Consider the following 24,967-nt stretch of genomic DNA (forward strand, 5'->3'; position numbering starts at 1 on the left):
CAGCAACTGGTGTACATAGGCATAACTGCCTCTGATACTGGAGGTAGCACATAGACATCAAGATTAGTAACCTTTGATAGCCTTCTCCTCCAGGAATCTATCCACCCCCCTTTTAAAGCCTTCCAAATTGGTGGCCATCACTACATCTTGTGGTAGTGAATTTCAGAGTTTAACTATGTGCTATGTGAAGAAGTGCTTCCTTTTATCTGTCCTGAATCTCCCACCAATCAGCTTCATGGGATGACCCCGGATTCTTGTATTATGGGAGATGGAGAAAAATATCTCCCTATCCACATTCTCCAGACAATGCATAATTCTGTACACCTCAAGCTGAACAATCCCAGCTTTTGTAACCGTCTCTCCAGTCCTTTGATCATTTAGTTGCCCTTTATCCAGCTTTCCAATATCTTTTTTTAGATGTAGTGACCAGAACTGCAGACAGTATTCTAAAAGCTCCATCCGACAAGTGTTTTATTGCACGCTCGTTACTGGGCACTCATGGAGTTTACTCAGGTCCCTCACATGATGTCATCTGCTCCCATGCGCCTTCCGCCCTTTCCGGCCTTCCTTTCGTGACAAAACCTCCCCTGGTTAAGTCCAATGTATTTTTAAACACGGAATGCTGTGTGCAGGAGAAGCAGCACTATTAGAACAGCGGACTCAATGGGCCTCGTGCTCGTTGTGTACTTCCTCTTTTGAAAGAGGAAGTAACTGAGGAACAAAAACATGGGCAGAGAAGCAATGTTAGGGAGCGTGTCCCCCCCCCGCTCCACGGTGTAATGGAGCTCTAAGTGTCTCACACCATAGACTTGTATAAAGGCAGTACTGGCAGTTTTATTCTCAATTCCTTTTCTAATAACATGGAGTTTGCCTTCTTTACAGCAGCTGCATTTTCATCGTACTGTGCACGACAGTATCGTAATGACTTCATTCATTTGAATCTGTGTTTGTTGCAGCAGCAAAAAACACATAACAGCTTGTGGCACCTTAAAGAATGAGATTAAAACAGATTAGCCATCAACATCTTACACTCAGGGACAACTGTAGTAGAATGCTTAGCCTGTTCACTCACAATTAGGTCCATAATTTTATCACTGCCAACTGGATGCTTTTTTGCACATGTCCTAGAATCCTAACTAGGGGAGATGACCTCAATGGTCACCTATTCCAGCCCCCTGGCAATGCAGGAAAGCCACTGCTTCAGCATCCCTTATAGGTACCGATCTCCAGTCTCTACTTAAAAACATCTAATAATGGGGAGCCCAGCACTTTTCAGGGGAGTCTGTTACTCTATTGAACAGCTTGTTCATCAGGATGTTCCTCCATATGTTTATTCGAAATCACCCAGTTAGTTTGGCTCCCACTCTATGGAGCAACAGAGAATAAATTTGCTTTTTCGTGACAGCTTTTCCAACACTTGATGACGGATAGCACAATCCTATGCATGTTTAGCCAGAAAAAAAGGTCCCACAATTCATACCATGCCCCTGCCGGCATGGCTGCCTAGAGAGATGCTGGAAGTTGTAGGTCTTTTTTTCTATCTAATATGCATAGGGTTACGCCTTTAGTGAACCACCCAGAGAGCTTCGGGTATTGGGCAGTATAGAAATGAAATAAATAAATTTAGGCAATAAAGATCAACAGCTATACAGAGCACTGTGAAAACCCAACTGTGCATATCTGCAGATGAAATTTGTCATCATCTGGGAATTTAAAAAAAGAATCCTGCATATCTGAGGAACTGCAAATAGCAACTGGAACACGGAGTGCTCCTACAGGAAGAATACAAATGTAGATAATAGAGTAGCAATAGAAAACAAGCAATTACTGTTGGAGGTGCATATACTCAAACACTAAGAAATAGCTAAATTATCATAAAGCTTCTTCAGACATTCTGACAAGCAGCAAAACACACACACACACACATACAAATTAGTTTTTTTAATTGTTTTCTCAAAATTGTGCATTCCAACAAAACAAAACAAAAAGAAAGAAAAAATATACTTATATATACACGCTTTGGAAATATCAATTTCAAAAAAAAGAAAAAAAAGAAAAATGCATTAGCTTCAACAAAAGCAGACCAAATATCAACATGCAAATTAGCACCTATCTGCCACCCTTTAAATATTATAGGATTGTTAGACCCTCAAATTAGTGGTGGTTCTGGGTAACGTGTGAAGAAGGAATTTCTGCATCTCCTGTTTGTGAGACTGCCACCTATATTCAAGGTGGTTTGATGAATAGAGAAATATGCCTCTAAGATTGTAGAAAAGAGCAAAGAGATTTTGAGAGATTAAAAAATTCTGCTATATGCAATTTTGTCCACATGGATCTACAGATAAATGTATAGTCCTGTAACATTTTAGCACAGAAAAGTTTCTAAAGAGAAAAGACTATAGAGGTCTGTGAATTCAAATCTTTGTACATGTTTCAGTTTTCAAAATATGTATGACCCATCAGAGATAGAAGTCATTAAGAGTATGCTGTGAAGCTAGTGTAGAAAGATGTTTCTTATATTTTTATGTTTGAAGAGATCGAAGTTATTTGTGGAATCAGGCCACCATATCACACTATGAAGATTATCAAAGAAATAGTAGGTTAGCAATTTTGGACATTTTTGGCATAGGAAAATATATTTATTCAGTGAGTCAAAGTTGTTGTTTTTTTTAAAAAAAAGAAGAAGTGATGGTTGACAAGATTTAACATTCCACCCCTACTTGTCACCATTTGGCTTTCTTTTTTTTAAAAAATCCATCTTATTATTCCAATCCCTAAACTTGTTCTAACTTTTACATTTGTTTGTCCAAACAAGGTTCAACAGATATTTCCAGGCACCCAAGCCAATAGCTTCTTGTGTCCAGGAACTGTTTTTTTGTAAATTATGTATACAGCTATTGTAAACCAAGGAAATGAGACCATTAGGGTGCTTCCAGATGAAGCCTTTATGCTGCCAAAGTTTTCATTCACAAAATTTTATTGGTGGTCCAAACAGTCCCGTGTTTTCCAACCACTTCTTCCATCTTTTTTTTCTTCCTGCAGAAAATTAATTAAGAAAGCAAAGATGGAATAGCTGCACAGTGCCTTCTAATAGGTAGTACCAAGAGTCCTCCATAAAGGTTGTTTGTTCCACACTTCTGTAGCAGCATTTTAGTTTGTCACAGCAAATACTATCCTGGGACTTGCGGTAGCTCTGCCGGTAAAACAGTACCACTCAGTGGTGTGGGGGGGAAGAGTTCAGGTATATCATGCCTCCTCCTTCCCAAATTCAGCCCCACAATACTTTTAGCACCAAAATAAAGTGCTGGGAAATGGAATAATAAAAGAGTGCTTCAGTTGGAGCATGTACTACTGCAGAGTGAAGCAGCACTACGTCAGGTGACTGATTCTGGAGTTCTATTTATTATATTTTTAAACATAACAACATGAGGTAAATCTGTAAGTTTTGAAATTAAAAAAAATGTATTAGCAACTGGGTGAATTTTCTGTCACAGTGTACGCACAGGCATTATTTAGAGGGTGAAGATGGTACTTTGTTTGCAAGTCTGACCCCTCATTAAAACTTTTCAAATACGAGATTACAAAAGGCTGGGGATGGTACTGGGGCTGCAAGGTGCAAGAGGTGTGTGAATGCTTGTATGACGGATGTGTATGGTTGTTTGTCTGTGAAGTGTCCCTGTGTTTAGGGCTGCGATCTAAAGGGAAAGTATGGTGGTGGTTGATCCTGAACAAATTAATTTTAGAGGTGATTTGGAAAAATAATTGAGCTTGCCTTTCAGTGAAATGAGTGGAGCAGAAAACTTTGGGTTTAAAGGAGTGGGGGTTTTTTTCTTCTGGGGCTCAGACCTCATCACTGCCTTGCACTCATGTTCTTGGGCAAGTTTCTTGTCTTTTAGTTACCAGTTTGACTTTCTGTGCAACGGGTGTTTTTGCAACCCACCATATCAGCCATTTTGTGAAAGGCAGCCATTCTGAGATTGTGCCCATGAAACTTTTTCCAATTTCCAAATGTGCCCACCAGCCCAAAAAGGTTAGGGACCGTGCCCATCACGCCTTGCAGCCCTGAAGATCAAGGCTTCCAGAGCAAATGATAAGAAATGAAGCGTATCGCGCTCCCCACCACACCCATGAGATGTTTTAAATTTAAGAAGCCCTCATGAGGCCTGATCCTATGCACGTTTACTCAGAAGTCAATCCCACTGAGTTCAGAGCGCGCGGCTTGCTCCCAAGTAAAGCATGCCCAGGATTGCCGGAGTCTTCACTACTCCATAAAAGTAACGTAACACAATATCTGAGGACCAGTAACAGGAGCTGATTCGGAAAAGGCCTCTCTGTAAGCAGCAGAAGAGCACAACGCAGGCCTCCGGGCAAAGAAGGCGGAGCACTTTCCACTCGGCGACACTCTCGCTTCCTGCTCAGAAGTTTGTTTTCCTTTCCTTGCGTCTCTGCGTCACTGACGCTACTGGCAGCGACGTCTCCTGTGGCTCCTCCCCTCTCGACACCACAAGAGAGAGCGAGAGGCAGGCAGAGCAACGTCGTGAGCGAAAGCTCGCGGTCCTCCACCCCACCCCTCACCGGAACCGGATCGAATTTTAGAGCGTCTGGGAGGTGCCGCCTCTTTTGTCTGCTCCTTCCACGTTCGAGCTATTCACGGAGGGCCGACCGGGCGGTGAGTTCTGTGTGAGGGAAACCTGGGGCGGCGAGGGGAGAGGGGGGGGCGGCGAGGGGAGAGGGGGGGCTGCAGGCTGGTTGGCTTCTCCCCTTCATGAGCTCCGCTTCCCTCGACCGTCTCGGACTGCGGCTGTTGCTGCTCCCTGCCGGTCGAGAAGTAAACAAATGGCGGCGGTCGCTGTTGTCCGCGGCTGGGGATTCCCGGTTTGATCCTCGTCCAGGGAAGATGGGCTGCGACTGGGGTGGGTGGAGGGTCGGTCGGTCGGCCACTCGGTTCTCCTCATAGGGCTGTGAAGCGGCGGGCGGCCATCACTGACTGGCTGACTGACAGCTGGTGCGCTTGTTCTGTATGAGGTGGCCGGGGAGGCGCCCCCGCTTCTTCGCTTGGACAGTTGCTTTGGTTTTTCACCTCCCCTCCGCCCTTTTGGGGGGGAGGGTTCGTTGTGTTTAAAACGGGTGTCATGCGAAAAGCGAAAGGAAAATAGTGTGTGTCACGCTGGTTTCTTCCTTCTCTACATCCCCCCCTTTCCCTGTTCCCTTTCCTAACTAGAAACAATGGCAGCGGCTTGGACAGAGAGGAACGGGCCTGCCTCTTTCTTCAGCCCGGTGTTGATGAATTAGCATTTCTGCGGCAGTAATGTGTGGAGGTGCGCAAACATACAACCTTGCGCGCAGCCCAACCGCCCTTGTGTCGCAGAAAGCCCCCGTAGTTGCCAGTCATCGCGGGTTTCGTGTCTTCTCTTCCCGCCCCCAGGCAGGGTGTTAAATAACTTTGGAAGGAGAAAAGTGCTCTGGATTCACTAATGGGGATTTTCTGCGTTGCTTTATGGGTGTGTACAATAAATAAACAAATGGTTAAATGGAACTGGAATTTTGTCCTTGATGACTTGCTCCAGTGTGGGCTGCCCTGTGAGGGAAGCCTGTGCCTTAAAAGGAGGCATCGTTGCTCCTTTGTTAAACGTGAGGGAGGGAAGGAGTGTTGCTCTAGTCATAATTTATTATAAGGAAGAATGAAGCTCTATGGGAAGCAGTGTTGATTCTTAGAATAACTTCTTGTTGAAACCCTAGCTTTGCATAGATAAAACTCTAGCTTTGCATACACATCAAATATGAAAGAGACTCTACTCATTGCCTATTGAAAAGGAATGGGTGGGTGCAGCATTTTGAAATATTTCCTAGGTGATAGTGGAATACAGTAGAAATGATAGCAAGTTTGGAAAGCAGAATTTGTAATTGTGAAATGAGAGAACATTGAACAGTGGCATCATTTTAATAAGTTAATATGACAGCCACACTAGTTTCTAAAAGAAATTGACCATCATATTTAGTTGGCATCTTGAGAAATAGTACCGTGTAGAACTGAAATAGGTGCTAAAATTCTTAAGTCAAAGATTCTGGCAGTGAGCATATACAGGTGAAGTTAAAGTTGTTTTAGATTGCAATCCTAGACCCACTTGCCTGGGAGCAAACCCCACTAAACTCAATGAGACTTACTTCTGAATAGGCATATATAGGGTTGCACTATTAAAGCTTCTACCTTAAGCCAAACTAAAAACAAACCCCAAAATAAATGTTGAAAATAATTCTGTTTAATTATTCATTAACCAATAGGAAAGTCCTTTTGAACAGGATGGTTTATGTCACACAGTGATAAAGTATTGCAGCTTATTTTAGCTGAGTCATAGTTGTCAACAACTCCTTGAAAATAAGTCATTGGAATCATTCATCTTATCAGAAGTATTGGAGGTCAGGAACTTAACTTCTATTGACTTCCATATCTACTTATTTTATGCTTTCCCCTCCATGCTTCCCTGTTTTTCTTGGACATAATCAAAAAGTGGCAGATGTGGCAACAATGTAGGCAAGTGTTTTATTCAGAAATTAAGCAAGTTTTGAGAAGTTTCCTCAATTTTGCATATTATTTTAACAAAGATATCTTGAAGCTCTTCATTATTTTAAGAAGTTATATTGTTTTAGAAACTAAATGGGAAAAGTATTATTCAGCTACATCAAACCATTGAAAGTACAATTCTATACATGCCTACTCAGAAGTAAGCACCATTGAGTTCAGTGATGTGAGACTTACTCCAGGTAAGTGTGCATAGGATTGTAGCCTTAGGGCTGTATCCATTGCTTCCAGTACACAATATTCATCGCTAGCAGAACAGGAAGCTAGCAGATCCAAAAAATGAGCTGAAATGCTATTTTCCAAGGTTCTTTTAGGCAATGCTACCAGTGAGTCCCACTGGCACAACAGGAAAAAAAAGGGAGCACAGGGGCAGTATTGGATGCTGCCCTTAGTCTGTGAAGATGTTTCTAAAAACACAAATCTGAACCACTTAAAAAAAAAAAGTCGCATTGATTTTAAAGGAATGTAGTTCCAAGTATGTAGAACTACATTTAAAGAAATGTAGTCCATAGGATGTAACACCTTGGGGGAGGAGTTTCTCCATATTATATCACATGACATTCTCTGTATCTTCTACTTGGTCTACTGTTTCAGTTACTAATGACAGGGAGTCACGCTCTCACTAGTCATGTATCTATTACCACTCTGGGAAATATACTAAATATCCATATTTGGATATATTTCATGTATGTGTTGCTCCTATCTTTTGTTGAACAGTAGCCAGTAGTGGAATACACTATTAGGTTTCAGTTCCATTTTCAAATCATGATTTATCAAAGGCAGAGAACTCAAAATATTTATCTATCAGATGAAGATTAGCTATAAATGTGTGACTTCTGAATCCCCTACACTTGGCCTATTCTGCTTTTCCCCAAGGCAGTATTACAAGAGATTCTAGTTCTGTAATTAAAAACACACACATTAAAGTTACACATCTGATTATACCCCCAATCCAAAAACATTCGTACACAACTGTGTGCAAGGAGTTTTCTGCTAAGCAAAGCATTAACTCTAATTGTTTTGCTTTTGGTATCTGGAATTTGTTCCCTCAGTCATAACATGCTAGGTGATCGGAGTTAAACATGCTGACCATCTATTCAGTGTGTATGTGTTACCCCAATCCAGCAAGTAGCACCAAGTTTTGCAGCTGTGGATAGTACATGTAGGTTTTTCTCTGTGCTGCATCTTTTGTTCAAAAAGATTTCTAGTGTTTTTCTCCAGTGTGTTATAGCTAACACATTGCCTGGTGGAAATAGGATGTAGTATTGATTGGGGTAGGTTTTTAGCATCAGGCTCAAACACAGGGAGCATTTTTGCTGATCTGCTATCAGTTCAAGAGCAGTTGAAGTTAAAAATAGAGCTCATTTTTTCATCTCTTAACAGTGATGAATAGAAATATATGTAAGAACAAGATTCAATATATATTGGCTTTAATAACTGCTTTGATTCAGATAGGATCTTTGATATGCAACATAATCCAGTGTGCTGAATGGGGCTTACTCCCAGGTAAGCATGCATAACATTTACAGCCTCAGCCATGTAAGCTCACATAACTCATTCACATCTTAGTCTTGGTGCCTGTGTTTCTCTTCAGCTAAGCTGAAAATCCTAGAGCAGCAGCAGCATCTTTCAGGACGCTTTCTGTGTGTCATACTTAATGGTTGCCTTTGCCATGCTTAAATTACCTCAAAGTATTTCATATCAAGTGGGTAATTTTATAAGTAGAATTATGATTTTGAAAAAACTATATATGAGTAAGTATATTTTGCATTAAAATGAGGTATTTAGGAAATGGATGACTCCTCACCAGTGGATGGAGCTAAGCATGACATAGCCTTTATTACAGTCATCTTGTGTTTATTTTGTAGATGCATTTGGTCTGTTTTGTACATTTTTGCCAGTCTCTGGACAGGCATTTCTGAAAAAGGTACTTCGAGGAATAACATGTGCATTGCTATTCTGCACCTTGCCTTTTCTACATTTATGCTAATAACTGTCAGTAATGTTTTGAAAATTGTGTACATAAGGATATATATCTAATATTAATTTAGTCTTCCATGTCCCTGAGATTGTGAAGTGATAATGATAGAAATTTACAGTTGGTAGAATGTAGTGTAATGTGTGGTAGTTTTCCCATCCCAGCCGTTGTATCAAAACTGAATGTACCATTAAAGCAATCAAAATTATTTGAGTATAAACACAGCTTTGAAATCCTTAAGCACAAACTGCACCTTTCAGAGACGACAGGCTAATTTAGGTGTGACAGGCTAATTTAGGTGTTACATTTAACAGTTAAAAGCATTAATATAGAATAGTAACAAGGAACATAGGCAATTTATGCTAATTATAAAAATAAGTATTCACAGGGCCTGTTCAGATGACACTTCAGGCTCTGTGGTTAGCAAAACTGTGGTTCTCTGGAGTTAGCACTAACCACAAACCGTGCTGTCGCATGCAACGCTTTAAGCCATGGTTAGAGTTGCTAACCTTGCTGCAGATGGTCTGACTGTGGTTAGTGAGTGAGCAGTGTTTAGCAAAACGCATTGCACAAGACACCTTAAACCCTGCTGCTTAACCAAAAGCCTTAACCAATAGGTTTAAGGTGGACCTGTTCAGAAGATATCTTAAACTACAGTTGAACCGTCTGCAGCAGGTTTAGTGGCTCTTAACCGTGGCTTAAAGTGTTGTGTGCAACAGCATGGCTTGTGCTAACCCCAGATAACATTTTTTCATAGCAAATGCAATGCACTTGGTGGTATTCCCGGTATTGGGCTCTTCCAATCTGGGCTGTTATACTGTCTGCTTGGTTTTGCTTCATGCTTTATTGTGAACTCCATGTTCCAATTCCTGCTCAGAGATGCCTGCAGCTATGGCGCAAGGCCAGTGAATAACCTGGTCAGTAGGCTTACGCCATATAACTTAATCAGGAGGGGAGAAGGGAGAAGCTCTCTGGAGAAAACAGTATAGCATGAAATGGTTGAAACTAAATGAGGGGTAGAGTGATGAGTGACCCTGACTTCTGCAGGTCTTGAAAGCAAGGAGCCCTCAGTCCTGTACTGCTATCAGATGACTCCATGATGCAATAAAAAACATGCTGGAACATACACATGGGTATCCTTGACTTCACAGACTTTTTTTTTTTAAAAAAAAAAATGAGTGGTCGATTGAATGGTTTTCCAACTATAGGACAGTTCTTGGGCTCGTAAAGAAAGCCCTCCCTCTTAAACATTTCATTTTTCTATACAGAATCTGGTGCAAGAGAGGAGACATTGAGCTCAAGTGCAGAAGTGCCTTACATGTGAAATCCAGCTCTCTGCTTTGCTCCTCTGTGCTAGTTTCATCAGGTAGTACTTCTGACCTTTTTTTGTTTGTTTGTGATATGATTGTACTGTAATCTGCATCGAATCAGTTGAAGCATTGAGAAAAAGCAAGCAGTAGTAAATACGTGGCAGGTCTGTGACCAAGTTATTGTTAAAAAAGAGATTCAATTCACCCTTAGTCTAATATATTACAAAATTACATTGTTTTTGAGAATGACATAAAACTTAGTTATGGCTAAAAAGACATTAAGAAAGGTACCTATCAATCTGTTCTTCTGAATTGTAATCTGAGGGCTGAATATTTGTAATAAAATAGAATGTTCTCATGATAAACTGAAAATATTGATTTAAACAGAAGCCTAATTCACCTTAAATATTTCCATCCCATTTTTTGCTGGATATATAGGATTTTCATGTACCCTATTTCTTCGATTCTAAGACGCACTTTTCCCCCCATATAAACATCTCTAAAAATGGGGTGTGTCTTAGAATTGCGGGTGTGTCTTATGGTTTTTTCCCCTGTTGGTAGTACTGAAAATAGTATGCGTCTTACAATTGGTGGTGTCTTACAATCGAAGAAATACGGTAATAGTAGGTTTCCTGTGCAGTTTTATTAACTACTTCTGAATGTTCTAAGGATTGTATAATAATTTTATTAGAATAGTACACTCCTACAGTAATATTTCTGTTATGTATGAATTCAATGACTAAGATAGCATTAACAAGCAATATACCCTACAAACCATTTGTCTTTGTGACACTTTTGTTAGCCACATTCAGAAAAGAGTACACTTTTCTGATGCGAAGCAACGTTTCGTATTCTCCCCTTTGCAAATGTCAAGGTATTACGTCTGTACCTATGTGTATGCAAATTAGTTTAAATTTTGTCTGTTCTGCTAATATCACACAAGGGTATAAACCTCAAGATGGCATTCACAGTTAAACATAGGCTATCAGTTCTAAGAAGATCTGAAGTAGTTAACTCTGAGAACAGGCATGAAGATAACAAATTTTGTTTAAAGTGGTAATATAGCTGTTAGGGGAGCATCTGACTGAGACTTGATTGTCACAAAATTCTTGATATTTTTTTTAAAAATTATTTATTTATTTATTTATTACATTTCTATACCGCCCAATAGCCGGAGCTCTCTGGGTGGTTCACAAAAAAAACCCTCATTAAAAACTAGGACAACTTTCTCACTGAATAAACATTAAATATATAGTTTTAAAAATATTTTTTCCATTCCATTACCATTGCTGAGAATTAAACTGTCTTGAAACAGATGATAATTATAAAACACACAGTAGTTTAATGCTGGGCTTTCAAATTACGCTTCCTAAATAATTCAGATCTCTAGTTGTGTAGCAAAGAGCTTACATTGTGAGAAGGATCTGGGATGTTCTCAGCTCTGATCCCAGCTATGACTTTAACATAGTACAACCTGTAGATGTGGGTATTCCTTTAAGTGGTAGATTTAGGACAATTGTGGGAAGATGTGGGCATTGTAGGAAGAAGAAAAATTGGCAGTTCAAGCAAATCAGAATTTGAAGTCATGGTTTAAAGTTCTCCTGCAGATCCTGGCTTGTTTGAAAACTATTAACCATCATTTTCCAGTTTGGATATATTTCAAAGTTCTTGTTAACTTAACTGCAGCTTCCTGAATTATTTCACACTTTTGCAAAGGGAGGAGTGAAGTGAGAACAAAGTGTGTGTGTGTGCGCAGCCAGGGTGTGATTGAATGAGGCCACTTCATGCTAAATGTGGTTTTCTGCTATGTCACAAAATTGTACTCAAGGTTATTTCTCTGCCCTAAAAGGTTATTGCATCAAAGAGAGTGGAGTAAATTTATGAAGTTATGAAGCTGAGTTCTGCGCAAATGAAAACAAAACCAGACATGCAGCTCTAATTCATGGTTTGCCTTTTATATGCGAAGCTCAAACCATGGTATGGATTGTGAACTATCATTAGCACAGACCATTATTTGGGGTGATGCCTGAATTGAGCCAGTTAGTACTGACCTTTAAACAATGTGTTAAATTTATAAAATAGTTAAATACTCTCTGAGGATGAGTTATAATTCCACTGTTCAAAGTTTCAAAGTGTAGCTATAGTAACTGGATACACAAGAGGCAGAGAAGGATTTAAATTACATTTGGAATACAGAGCTTTCTATTTCAAGTCATTATTATGATCTTACTTATTCATACAAACATTGGTCGTTGGATTGCTTGCTACAGCTGGAATTTTAGTTGTGGCAGCAGACTTTCCAAACACATTTGACAGCTCTAGTCAGCTGATTGTAGTATGTACAATAACATCAGGTGGCCTGTACCTTCTGAGAGCAGTGTACATCTCACCAGAACTGTGTGTATTTTTAGGTTTCTTGGTTGGTAACAAGCAAGCACACATACTTCAACATCTCAGATGAGCTGAACCTAGTTGCTGACATTGCCTAATCAGACATGAGCAGCTGTTCTTTCTAGGGAAGGATCTACACTTCTGCTTATAACGGTTTATAATGGTTTTGACAACTGTTCAAGCCCAGGACACATTACATACACAGTTTTCAAAACGTTTTTAAAGTGTTGTATCCTGCTTAGTGTAGATCGGGCCTAGGTTTGTTTGTTAGTAAGAGACTAGATATCAGAGGCTATATTATCTTAGCATGCTGACTGGAAATAAAGTTCCACTGTACTCAGGAAGACTTGGCTCTAGTAAGTGTGTCTAGGAGCAGGGTGGAAGTATAATACCAATAATAACAAAGGTATCATGTAGTGCAGAATGAAATATCGTGCTCTTGTGAACCTCTCCAGCCCCATATGTCCCATTTTATTTCACAGCATTGCAGTTTAACCCTAGTGGATATAAATACTTTGCAACTCAAATTCTATTTCAACATGCACAGCATGCACAGTTTCCAGGGGTTGAAGGATGGTATTTTTTGGGTTGGAGGCACTAGTCTCTACACAGGAGCAAAGGGAGGTCCCTTTTTTACTTGCTGTTCTCTGCCTTTCCCCTTCCCCCCTCCCCTGTAAATTCTAAAAAACCTGTGCACTTTTTGGGTGGAAAGTAGTAATGAATCAGGAGGAGTTTATGTCAGAAAAAATCTTTCAAAACAAATGCTAATTGTGTATATGATTCATTTAACAAAAAATGGATGGCTGTTGATGAATTTAGAGGAAAAAATTCTGGAGATCATGCTTTGTAGACAATGCAGATACAATGTTTGAATAGCATTTATAGGATTTGTAATAGTCTGCAGTCACATGCACTGCAATTGAACCATGAGATTGTCACATCTGACTGTAGAAACTAGTTTATTGCCTGGATTACCAGGAATTAAAATATTAAAGCCATGGAAAGAGCAACATGGTGCTGGGTTGTGAAATACCAACAAAGCATGACATGCTGTTATCAGTGCCTGGTGTTACATAAATGTAATGTACCTTGATAATGAACACATTTACTTAGAAATAAGTTCCTTTATTTGGATGGCACTTCTATGAAAGTGTGCTTTGAATTGCAACATTATAACATAAATACAATTTACATGCAAATTTGTATTATGAAATCCCAATGGCTTTATTTTTTTTTTAAAACGGAGAAACGACTTTGGGTTGATTGTGCAGTTTAAAACTGAAAAAATGACTGGGTTCTCATGACCACAGAGGGGAAAACAACCATGGTGTGGGTTTGTGTGTGTCTGTTGCATGCTGGAAGTTTAGCATAATTACCGCCAGCAGCATAGCTTTTTGTTCTTGCGAACTCAACTGGGGTGGCTTTCTGAACCCAAGGTGGCTTATTGCCCCTGCTGTGATCATATGAATCAGCGCAGTGTGTGATCTAGCTGGGGTTCTGCAGAGGGGAGGAAGGAGGTTGGGTATAGCTTGTTGGGTATAGCTTGTATCTCCACTTCCCCAATCTCTTCCCCTCCCCGCCCACAGAATTGCATCCTTTCCTTCCTCTCTGAGCTTGTGTTTGTGAGTTCATAGAGGCAGCTGGCATGGTTCTCTCCATTCTGGCTCTGAGTGGAAGGGGGTGGGGAGCTCAGAAGGTGTCTCTTTGGTGTGCATTGAGTTTGCCACTGGGCAAGTGCGATCTGGGGAGCTCTGTTTCTGAGGCTTAGTTGGCTAGACTTGTATAAACCAAACAGAGGCTAACTTTATATTTAGTTAACAAAACATCACAGTTTGGGTAACTAAGCTTGTAACTACGAGCTAAGCAACATCCTAAGGGAAGTGAGAATTGTTGAGTTATTCAACCAACTTAGGGGCAAAGGAAGGTGTCTCTTTATTTATTTATTTATTTATTTATTACATTTTTATACCGCCCAATAGTCGAAGCTCTCTGGGCGGTTCACAAAAATTAAAACCATCATAAAACAACCAACAAGTTAAAAACACAAATACAAAATACAATATAAAAAGCACAACCAGGATAAAACCACGCAGCAAAATTGATATAAGGTTAAAATACAGAGTTAAAACAGTATAATTTAAATTTAAGTTAAAATTAAGTGTTAAAATACTGAGTGAATAAAAAGGTCTTCAGCTGGCGACGAAAGGAGTACAGTGTAGGCGCCAGGCAGACCTCTCTGGGGAGCTCATTCCACAACCGGGATGCCACAGCAGAGAAAGCCCTCCTCCTAGTAGCCACCTGCCTCACTTCCTTTGGCGGGGGCTCATGGAGAAGGGCCCCTGTAGATGATCTTAAGGTCCGGGTAGGTACATATGGGAGGAGGCGTTCCTTCAAATAACCTGGCCCCAAACCGTTTAGGGCTTTAAATGTCAATACCAGCACTTTGAATCGGGCCCGGACCTGGACTGGCAGCCAATGAAGTTGTAAAAGGACTGGCGTAATGTGATCTTTGGCGTGCATTGCACTTGCCATTGGGCAAGTGCGATCTGAGGAGCACCGTTTCCTGAGACTTAGGGCTTTGCTAGACCTACCTGATAATCCAGTGGCCAGCCCCGTTGCATCCACCATTTAAAATTTTTTAAAGGAGCTGGATACGCAATAACGTTCTCCCCGCTCCCCCTGCCCCCGATCTCCCCCCAGCTCCAATCTCCCCTGATCTCTCCCTGGCTCCAATCTCCTCCCCCCCCGGCTCTGATCTCCCCCCCCAGCTCCGATTTTGCCCCACCCCCAGCTCCAATCTCTCCCCCTGTCCCCGGCTCCGCCCTTCCCACCCTCGATCTCTCCCCCTGCCCCGATGGGCCTAGTGTTCCTGCGGAGTGCTGGGCCCCGTGAGCAGCTTCTCCCAGCTACACGTGAGTAAGCGGTGTAGCCGGGAAAAGCCGTGGAACAGGCTAGACCTTCCGTTGTCCCAGGCTCAGCCCGGGACTGTGGAAATACCAGGCCCAAAGCGGTGCCCGTTACCCCAGGGCCAGGCAGGGTTGACCCCTGCCTGACCCCAGAGCCCATGTGCGTCATCTGGATGCACAAGGGCGAGCCCGGGTGTCAGCCCAGGCTAACCCCTGGTCTAGCAAAGCCCTGAGTTGACTGGTATAGAGATATGAAGGCTCAGAAAAAAATTTGGAAAAATTCAGGAAAACAATGTTTCCCCATTTTTTCCAAAGCCTTTTTTGTCGTCGTCGTCGTCGTCGTCCCCCCCCCCCGAAAAATTGAAAAAATAGATTATGGGATGTTTTATTTTAGCATGATGAATAAAATGTTTAAGACAAGGTGTTCAAATATTTACTTCTCCAAATGATTTCTAAAAACTATGTACAGTATCAGATTATTACAACTTTTGTGCACTGAGGACAAGCAAGTCCCAGGTTGCAAACTGAGACTACAACTCTCAAATGCGAGAGCAAGATGCATTTCTGCCTCTAGAGGGCAAGCCATTGAAGCAGAGATTGAAACTAATAGTGATAGCTGTAGCTCAGAAAATGAGTCTGATTAAATTTCATACATATTCATTGAATCTTGGTCCCCCTTTTTCTCAGTTCTTTTTATGGGAATGGGTGCTTTATGTCTGCTTGACACTGTGGAGGACGAGCAGAGACATAAATAATTTCCTTTGTTAATAAAGTTGATAGTTTCCTCTGTTTTTTAAAATTATTTTTGCCTGCTCATAAACTAGGAAAACCAAAGAGGTTCCTTAGAGCAGGTCTTCCTAACAGTTCAGGAGTTTGTAGCTCCATTGGTTACCAAAAAAGTAAATTCAATTTGCAATAATTGTTTGAATATACTGTACATTTAATATACCAAATGTAATAATTTTATGCCAGACCAACTTGGACATAATTACATTTTATGTTTCTAAAATAATAAAGTGACTTTCAATCTGTAAAAAGTGCTAATATTGCATTATTTCATTTTTTCTGAAAATTTCCGTTTCCCCCCCAAAAAAACCGTGGAAAAAAACCAGGTTTTTTGCATGGCTTCAACATTTCCGGAAATTTTACATCTCTAGGCTGGAATTGTATAATCCAAACAGAGGTTAAGTAAGAATTCTTGTTTTTAAAGGGTGTATGTGTAACCCTGCCGTCTTTGTAATGCTTGGAAACTAAGTCTGTAGCCCAGAGGGTGTCAGAATATTTGTAATTGCTTTCTGTGTTTTATTTTATTCATTACTAATTCCCTTCCCATTTGTCTAAATAAATCCTTTGCTTGCTTTACAAACTGGTTGCTTTTCCCGACTCCTCCTCATAAGGTCCACACTGTCCCAGCCTGATCAACTGGGTAGCTTAGGGTTTTTTTAAATCTCCTTTTCCACAGTATTTCCAGACACTTTTGCACTAGTGCAGTGTGACTGTGGAGATCCAGTGACATTAGTTTAATATTCTTTCCTCCATGGAAAATGAAAAGAAGTCAGATTGTTGCTCAGTTCTGTTCACCACTTTATTGCAAGAGAGGGAGATTCTAAGCAAAATAGCAATAGTTTTATGAAATGGGGCATAGCTGTGAGGATTCAGTATTTCACAGGTTTTTTTTTTTAATCTTTTAAGGTTCCTAATATCACACTGGGGTGGGGTGGAAGGCTGTTGCTAGTCACCAGTGATAATGTGCACTACTTACCTGCATCAATTGGGCAATCACATATGTTAAGTGTTACAGCAAGAGCAATATCCCTTCAACAAAGCAGTAATTGGAGAAAAGATGTCTGGATCTTGAATTGACTAGATGACCTCCAAGATCTCTTCCAAGTCTTATGATTGCAACAGATGAGTATCAGTCAGACATCAATCCACTGTGCTAAAAATGATTTTGGAAAGACCGATTGTGAACTCAGGATAGAAATTGATAGGATACATTTGATCAGATTTAGAATTGTGCCGCAGCCTGTACTGTTTCAAGAGGGTTCCTCAGCTTTCTAGAGAGGCTTTCCGGGGGCTTGTAGTAGGGAGGAAAGGTGAAAACTCCATTGCAGAAGTGTCTTTCTACTTCTTCTAATCTGGATACAACCAATTGAATGTAGTCCAATAGTAACTTAAACTGCCTTTGTCTGTAAATTATTCCATCAGGCTTAAACATAACCACTCGGCTGGTTTCTTGGAGTAAGAATTGCTCCAGCTGGAATCTTTATAAAAGCTTGCATTTTTGATATGTTCCAATTGACTAACATAAGTATGTGCGAACAAGAAGTGTAGTATACAAGTTTGTTGACTTACAGCTTTTGAGAACTTCTTTTCAATGCTTTGTTATATCAACCATATTCTAGCCAGTGTTTTATTTAAATGGGAGTTGATTGCAGTATCATATGTGTTGATGACAGCTCTCAAATTTCACTCAATCCTCATATAACCATCAAGGTGGTATATTTTGTGGAAGATGCTCTAGTGTAGGATTATACAACACAAGACGTGTGAATGATACCTAGTCTATCCTGAACATGTCTCCTGAACAAACCATTCACCCTCTTTGTAGAAAGAAAGAGAGAAGAGAATGTGTGATTTGTGGATATGTGGTCTGTGGATACAATGTCCACACATAATGGCAAATTGTGGGCTCATTAATTAACCCACAGTTTGCCATGCTTGTGTGGGAGTGAGTGAATGAGCTACCTTACACATGCTCCTCACTTCTTTTAATCAACATCCTATAAACAGTTGGGTTGTGAGTGTGATATGTGAACCCAGAGTGCTGGGTTGTTTAGGAGATAAACAACCCAGTGATTATCCCAACAATAAACCATGGTTTAACCATTGGCACATTGTTTTAACTGCTTTTATTGCTTTTAAATTATATATTGTTTTAACTTGGATCATGGTTTAATTTGTTTTTAACTGTGTATATTGTTTTATACTGTATGTTTTTATCTGTATGCCGCTCTGAGATCTTAATGATATAGGGCTGGATATAAATGTTTTAAATAAATAAATAAATAAATAATTTAACTGCTACACAACCGAGCACTATGTGTTTGCATAACACATGCACAACCTATGACTTTGCTGATTGTACGTTGCTTAAGAGTGGAAGTGAGGAGCACACAGCAGGTATGCACTTGAGGTAGTATCTAATTAGGACCTTGCACGTGTGCCCCATCCCTGCTGGTTCTAGCGCAGGTGCAGCTAGCCCCACCAGCCCTGGTCCACATATGGCTGCAATGTAGCACTTCTGGGGACAAGCCCCAAAATTAATGTGAACACTAGCAATGTAGCGCTTCTGAGGGCAATCTGCCCCTTCCAGAAAAAGAGCATTTGCACTCATTTTGGGACTTGTCCCCAGAAGTGCTACTTGGTAGCTATATGTGTACTACAGCCGGGCTTGGGCATGTGCACAAGGCTCCATTTGGATAGTACCCTTGGCCACTCCTGCTCATGTGTAGTAAATTGTGGATTAATTAACCCATAATTTGCCATTAATGGAGTTTTGTTGGCTGGAAGGGAACATCTGAGTTGGATGTAGTCCATAGGTCTTATTCCTACTACTGTAGGCTGTTAAAAAAAAAGTTGCCTTATAAACGTTCCTACCAAAATTAAGCAAGTCATTCTGTAATTGTGTTTTCTAATCAAGGCAGTGTACTTACAAAGGCTGAAATCATATAAAAAGGCATGGTCAAATTTTATTATCTTTACTGAAAGTGTTTTTGTTTCAGGAAAAGAAATCAACTCCAACTCCATTCCAGCAATAAGATTCAGGTAAGTAACTTCATACAAGGGGACTGGAATGATGGGTGGGAATGAAGGAGGGTAAAAACACTGACTGGGAACTTTAAGGATGGGGGAGACAAAATCTTGCATGCTGCCATCTTAGGGTAGCATTTTTAACCATAAGACTTAATTTGGTAGCTCGTGTATATATGTAACTAGCAATGTTAATCAAGGAATTCTCGCCTAATCACAACAATACCTTTTTCCTTGGCTGTGATATTTTGTTGTTTCTAATATTTGTGACCTGTGCTTTCTTAGCTTTATTGTTCCATATTTATATATGTTTCTGTATCTTATTAGCGTTTTTGGCTGTGGGATTGTCCCCATCTGCATATAATAGGAATGGAGACTATAAGAAAAAGCCTCATTGCTCTGCTGTGCCTTGGAAGCTCTTGATCTGGTGAGTCAACTTTCTAGAATGTTGAGAACAAGTACTTCAGACAGGAACGATACAGCTAAAGAATGAAAAGAGTCAAATTATTAGTTTGGATACATTTAGAAGCAATTGAATTTTCTTTATGAAGGCTGGGGTATCTAAGGGTGCGATCCTACAGTTAGCACCCTTGCTACTTAGAAGCCCCTGAACTCCAGTGGGACACAAGTTTCCTGTGTCCTGCTGCGCTGAAGCCAATAGGGTGGGAGCAGCAGCAGAGGCAATCTTTACCTCCCCCTCCTCTGATCTTTGACTTTTGCTTTTCAGCCCACCTAGTGAGGGGACTTCGGAGGGGGCAGGAAGAAGGCTGGAAGAGGTTCAAGATAAATCTCTGGTCTCCTCCCTTCCCTGTCCACTCCCTTCCCTGCCCCCTTTCACCTCTCTCTGATGTCAACTTTCCACCTTCAGAGAGGCAGCTGGTGTGATTCTTTCTTTGCTAACAGTGAGGGGTCAGATCTCCGACTCCCCCTTCCAAGGTTGGAGCATTGTCTCTTACCTTCGGAGGGGGTGATCTGAGCCATCATATATGGTCCTTGGGTTGCTTGCCCAGGGACTTTAGGATTGCTCTCTTAATGGCTGTGTGTGAGCTGAGAAATTCTGGTTCAAATATTGCATCGCTCACCTGCAGGTTGCCTCTTCTGTTTTTTCTTCTACAATGTTAGAGTGATGTTTGTGCATATATTGTCACGATTTTAATGTTTGGGCCAAATATTGATTAAAGGAGTGCACTTAATTTATATGGTTCCATTTTTAGGATGTCCGCCTGGCTTTGAGTAAGACTGATGGTATGAGTTTCATACTTACGACACATGAGTAAACTTAACAAATGAAGGTCTAGAATTCTTCTAATGCTAAATAGGACTCTTCCAAGAAGTTATCTTTTCATACCTTAATTGATGTCAAACTCTTTTTCTGTTCCAGGAAGTCTGAGAAAGTTGGGAATACAAATTAAAGTACGTATGTATACTGGCAGTGTTTGGTTTATTTGAGGAACACAGTTCTTAAATATGGGAGTTCTTTGGGTACCTTATGTTACAACATTTATGGGTTGGCCATGTTTTCTGTTCTGCTAGACTTATAGGCAGGGTACTAGAAGTCAATCAGTATTGTCCAATTTGTAATGGTTTAGTTCTCATTAACACCAAGCTAGGGTTTTGTGTTACGTGAGCATGCCTTCAGCTCAGATATGTCCTCCTCCCATTGTGCCGTAACACATTTCTTAATTCACAACAAACCATTGCTTAATAAGTAATGTTATTAATTACTTATTAAGTAATTTTATTATGGTCACAAGACCAGCAGAATAGAGTAACACTGTAAATATAATGATATAAAAGTGACAATGGTTAATTAAAATTTAAAATTGAACAATAAAAAGAAAATTGTGCATGTCACAATTTAGTATTTATAATAATACCAAGTTTAACAAGTTAAAACATTATCAAGCATTTAACATTGTCCCATGCTGAGAAGCAATTGCAGCAGCGCAGAATCCAGCCACCTTAGCAGTTACCTCTGGATTCTGATCGGCCAGGAGATAAAACGTATCCGATTTCCCAGGTATTCTTTATAAAATAGGGATAATAAAAATCACAATAGAAGGAACAATGCAGCAGTATGCCGGCTGCAGTCTCCATCACACCAATTTCACAGGGGCATAAACATTCACAATATGGGGTACTGTTGTATCTTCCTTCCAAAATTGCTGAAGGTTAACACTTTCCTGTATTTTGGGATAGTTAAAATAGTCAAGTATGTCACAGGTAAAAAAAAGCCCACCCCATCTCTAAATTCAGAGTGTAACGTAGCGGCTCTTATATGATCTTGTAACTTGTCCCTGATGCGCTGGCAGATCTCCCCTTCAACTTTTGAATGGCCCAGGATGGCATTTTGCGAGAAACCCAGATTATGCAGTTTTCCGTCCACAGCCCTTTTCCATTTTGACTGAAATATATCAGTTAAAATCAAGGAGGCCAAACCATGGTTTATGCCTTCCAAACCAGAAGTGCATACCACAGTCTATGGTTTGCAATTATGGCTTGCGCTTGACTTTCAAATTGGAATTGGCTGGCTAGGATCTAATGGCATGCTATAGCTTGTTTCAAAAGGGGAAGTATGGATGATAAGCCATGATTTGTCCCAGTAAGTCTTTAGGTAAAGTGCTTTTTCAAATTTCAGAGTATTCTGTAATCTGAGCTCTTAAAAGCCTATCAGGTTGTTGATATAGCCTTGAGTATTACTTGGTTTCTTATGCTCTCTTTTTTGTATTAGTTTATTTAGGGGAGACATATTTAAATCTCTGCTTAGCCATGGAGCTCACTGGGTAGCCTTAAGCAAGTCACCATTTCTTATGTACCTCACTCTAGTTCTTAAAATAAAATTGGATAGCCCCATGTATGCAGTTCTGCTTATTAGGGAAAGGATGGGCTACCAATGTGCTAAATGGGGAACAGTCCAAACTGTTTTTCCCAGGTACAGTCATTGCCTGTAGGCACATTTTCAGGATGTCTTGATGTACACTTGGGGCCATATAATCATGGTTGTTAAAACATAAATAGTTAAATCATTTGTCCATAGTACCTTTTTTTATAGATCTCTTGCCAACAAACCATGTTAGGTCTTTCTCAAGACATGGTCCAAGAAGCAATTTTTATATATTGGTAAGCAGCAACATTTTTGCAATAAGGTAGAGCTTTGAGTACACAGCCTGCCACCTCTTCTCCATTTCATAGATTTTACCAAGTCAATACACTATATAGACATTTCGAAGCCCTCAATCACTTCATAGGGTTTCGGCAGGAGAACAGTAACCAGGAATGATGGATGGTGGAATCCTAAATATAGAAACTACAGGAAGATCAGTGTTTGATCATGTTTCCCTTCACCTCCCCACTCCTGGACAAGGACAGTGTTATCTTTTACTTTTAATATGTTTCATCTGGTTCATGAGAAAAATAGATAAAATAACTTATTTGATGGGTTCCTAGGCTGCTTTATTTTAGTTTGTACTCTGCTTGTAGCATTATTCTTCACCCTTTGAGATGGTTCAGTGGTTTGCCTCCTCCACCTATTCTTAATTCAAAGTTAGGGAGGAGGGCTAGGAGTTGTATCTTGTTTAATGGCAATAAACCAATATGTAGGCATTGCAATGCACATGACATGGCACTCCAAACCACAATAAATGACCAGCTATCATGTATCAAATTTATAAATTTTAATTTGGGAACAGACCAGAAAATAGTGTCATAAGGAAACAATTATGAATCTAGAGCAGAGGTAGGCCGACTTCAGACTTGTTGAAACTACTTTGTTGTTGTTTAGTAGGACCCCAAGATCCACCAACCATAGCCTGGTGCAAAAGATAGAAACTTTGAATTAAAGAATAGGGTACACCTGAGCCTAGGAATTTGTTTTCAATACTGAAACTTAACTGAGCTTTTCTTCATTTCAGCAGCCAAATTAAGGTAGCAAAATTCATTTTGCTGTTGCTATTGTTAAACAATTGGGAATTGGAAAACTCCAGCAATCTACTGCAAATCACACATCTACCAGTAGATCCTGAACTATTTTTTGCGTACCCCAGAGCTATGGTATGCAGTATCGTTCATAGGAATTGTGCTGTTCTGTAGGCAAGCTACTGCCTGTCTGATTTTTTCTTAACTCTGAAAACCTCATTTGCCACAATTGTAAATAATATGTCATTTAATAATAGGGCATTTATGTAAATTGTTGAATAGGATTGAATAATAAGAAAAATGAAGTTAACTAGTGACTGATCAATCTGTTTTGGTAACAGGCACCACAGAACTCTGCAGCAGAGAAATTATTCTGTCAGGATGTTTACACTGTCGGCAGAGAACAGACTTTCTACTGTGCCAGCTTTGAGTTTGCCTGAAGGAAGGTAAGTTTTAACACTCAAATGCTTGTAAAAAGCATTGGTACTGAGGTCAAATTGGCTGCAGTTTGGTTATTTTTTTAAAAATTATATGTGTGATACAATGTTTAAAAAACACACACCATGAAATTGTATTGAGCATTATTATTTATACTTGGGAGTAAAACTATACAGGAATGGTATTTGAGGTCTGTATAAATTCTTATTGAATTTTGTGTAACCTTAATTTTATCTTCAAGTCAAAATCTCATCTTAATTGCTATTGTGTACAATGATTTTTCATCATGGTGAGATGATTTAAACTAGGGATGTGCTCCGCTCCGATTAGGAGCGTAGAAGCAGTAGCGGATTGGCCTGCTCCGCCTTACCCAGAGGCGGAGTAGGAGCGGACCGCGGACCCCCTAGAAGCAAGGCGAAGAGAAGCGACCATTTTTCGGAGCTCCGAGTTCAGGCGGAGCGCTCCGGTCGCCATCTTGAAAACATTTCGCCATAGGATTGCATTGCGGCAAATAATCGCGCATAACTACGTTGTTTTTGAAGCTATCGTTCTGGAAATTCTTGTGCACAGAGAGTCGTGGATGGGGGTCATTTTGAGACCACTCTCAACTTTCTGCGTTGTCTGGGTCGCGGGCTATATTTTTGTGAAAATCGGGTCAACCGCGCGGCTCAAACTGCGTTTTCGGCTTTTCGCCCATAGGATTGCATTGAGGGAAAGAATCGGGGATAACTGGGGGGGGGTTTAAGCTATCGTTCTGGAAATTCTTGTGCACAGAGAGTCGTGGATGGGGGTCATTTTGAGACCACTCTCAACTTTCTGCATCGTACGGGTCGCGGGCTATATTTTTGTGAAAATCGGGTCAACCGCGCGGCTCAAACTGCGTTTTCGGCTTTTCGCCCATAGGATTGCATTGAGGGAAAGAATCGGGGATAACTGGGGGGGGGTTTAAGCTATCATTCTGAAAATTCTTGTGCACAGAGAGTCGTGGATGGGGGTCATTTTGAGACCACTCTCAACTTTCTGCATCGTACGGGTCGCGGGCTAGACGTTTTTAAAAAATCGGCGGGAAAAATACCTTTTTCAAAGGGCTGAGGGGCAGAGTCAGCTCCCGGTCATGATGATCCCAAAGTTGGAGGAGGGCATAGGCAAAACAGGTAACTTGGGATTCTGGGAAACTTCTCTTTCTTCATCTGAACGGGCTTTTCCCCGTGTTTTTTAACACAGTAGCCCCACCAAATGCACAAACACAACCTGAAATCATATACTAAGCCAAGAATAAGAGATAGAAACACAGCACTGCTCCCCACCCTAACCTTGGGGAACAACTGAATCGATGTGGTGCAAGGGGATGAGATCCCCTAGGGCATCTCATTGTGGACGTGCCCCCACTCTCTCCTGCACTGGAAGGCCATTAGAGCCTTCCAAAGAGAGTAAAACGGTGGAGCAATGCCTATCATGAGTTGAAGTGAATGGTCACTTTTCAGTGGTGGAGCAATGCCTGTTCTGAGTCGAAGTGAGCGTTTTACTTCTTCTCAGAGCTGTGGCTGTCAGTGTCTTGAACTGGCAGCTACTTCCCCCTCCCCCGGGCACGTCCCCCTATTGCTGGTAAAAGACAGATATAGCCTTTTAAAAAAAG

At 40.6% G+C, this 24,967-nt stretch overlaps 1 protein-coding gene across 3 annotated transcripts in view; it reads left to right on the forward strand.

Moving 5' to 3' along the window:
* The first annotated feature begins 4,536 nt into the window (after nucleotides 1-4,536).
* FBXO30 (F-box protein 30) overlaps nucleotides 4,537-24,967 on the forward strand; it is a 29,107-nt gene continuing 8,676 nt past the window's right edge. The window contains exons 1-6 of one of the 3 annotated variants that reach the window (XM_063124579.1): nucleotides 4,537-4,669; nucleotides 9,827-9,924; nucleotides 18,951-18,993; nucleotides 19,306-19,405; nucleotides 20,360-20,391; nucleotides 23,235-23,339. In XM_063124579.1, the coding sequence (XP_062980649.1) occupies nucleotides 23,275-23,339 (65 nt within the window). In that variant the 5' untranslated portion in view covers nucleotides 4,537-4,669; nucleotides 9,827-9,924; nucleotides 18,951-18,993; ... (1 more) ...; nucleotides 20,360-20,391; nucleotides 23,235-23,274. Of the gene's footprint in view, nucleotides 4,670-9,826; nucleotides 9,925-18,950; nucleotides 18,994-19,305; nucleotides 19,406-20,359; nucleotides 20,392-22,038; nucleotides 22,099-23,234; nucleotides 23,340-24,967 lie in introns of those variants that run through there. The other 2 variants (XM_063124580.1, XM_063124578.1) reach the window with 2 other exon arrangements.

This window comes from Elgaria multicarinata, chromosome 4, assembly GCF_023053635.1.
Source record: "Elgaria multicarinata webbii isolate HBS135686 ecotype San Diego chromosome 4, rElgMul1.1.pri, whole genome shotgun sequence".
NCBI lineage: Eukaryota > Metazoa > Chordata > Lepidosauria > Squamata > Anguidae > Elgaria > Elgaria multicarinata.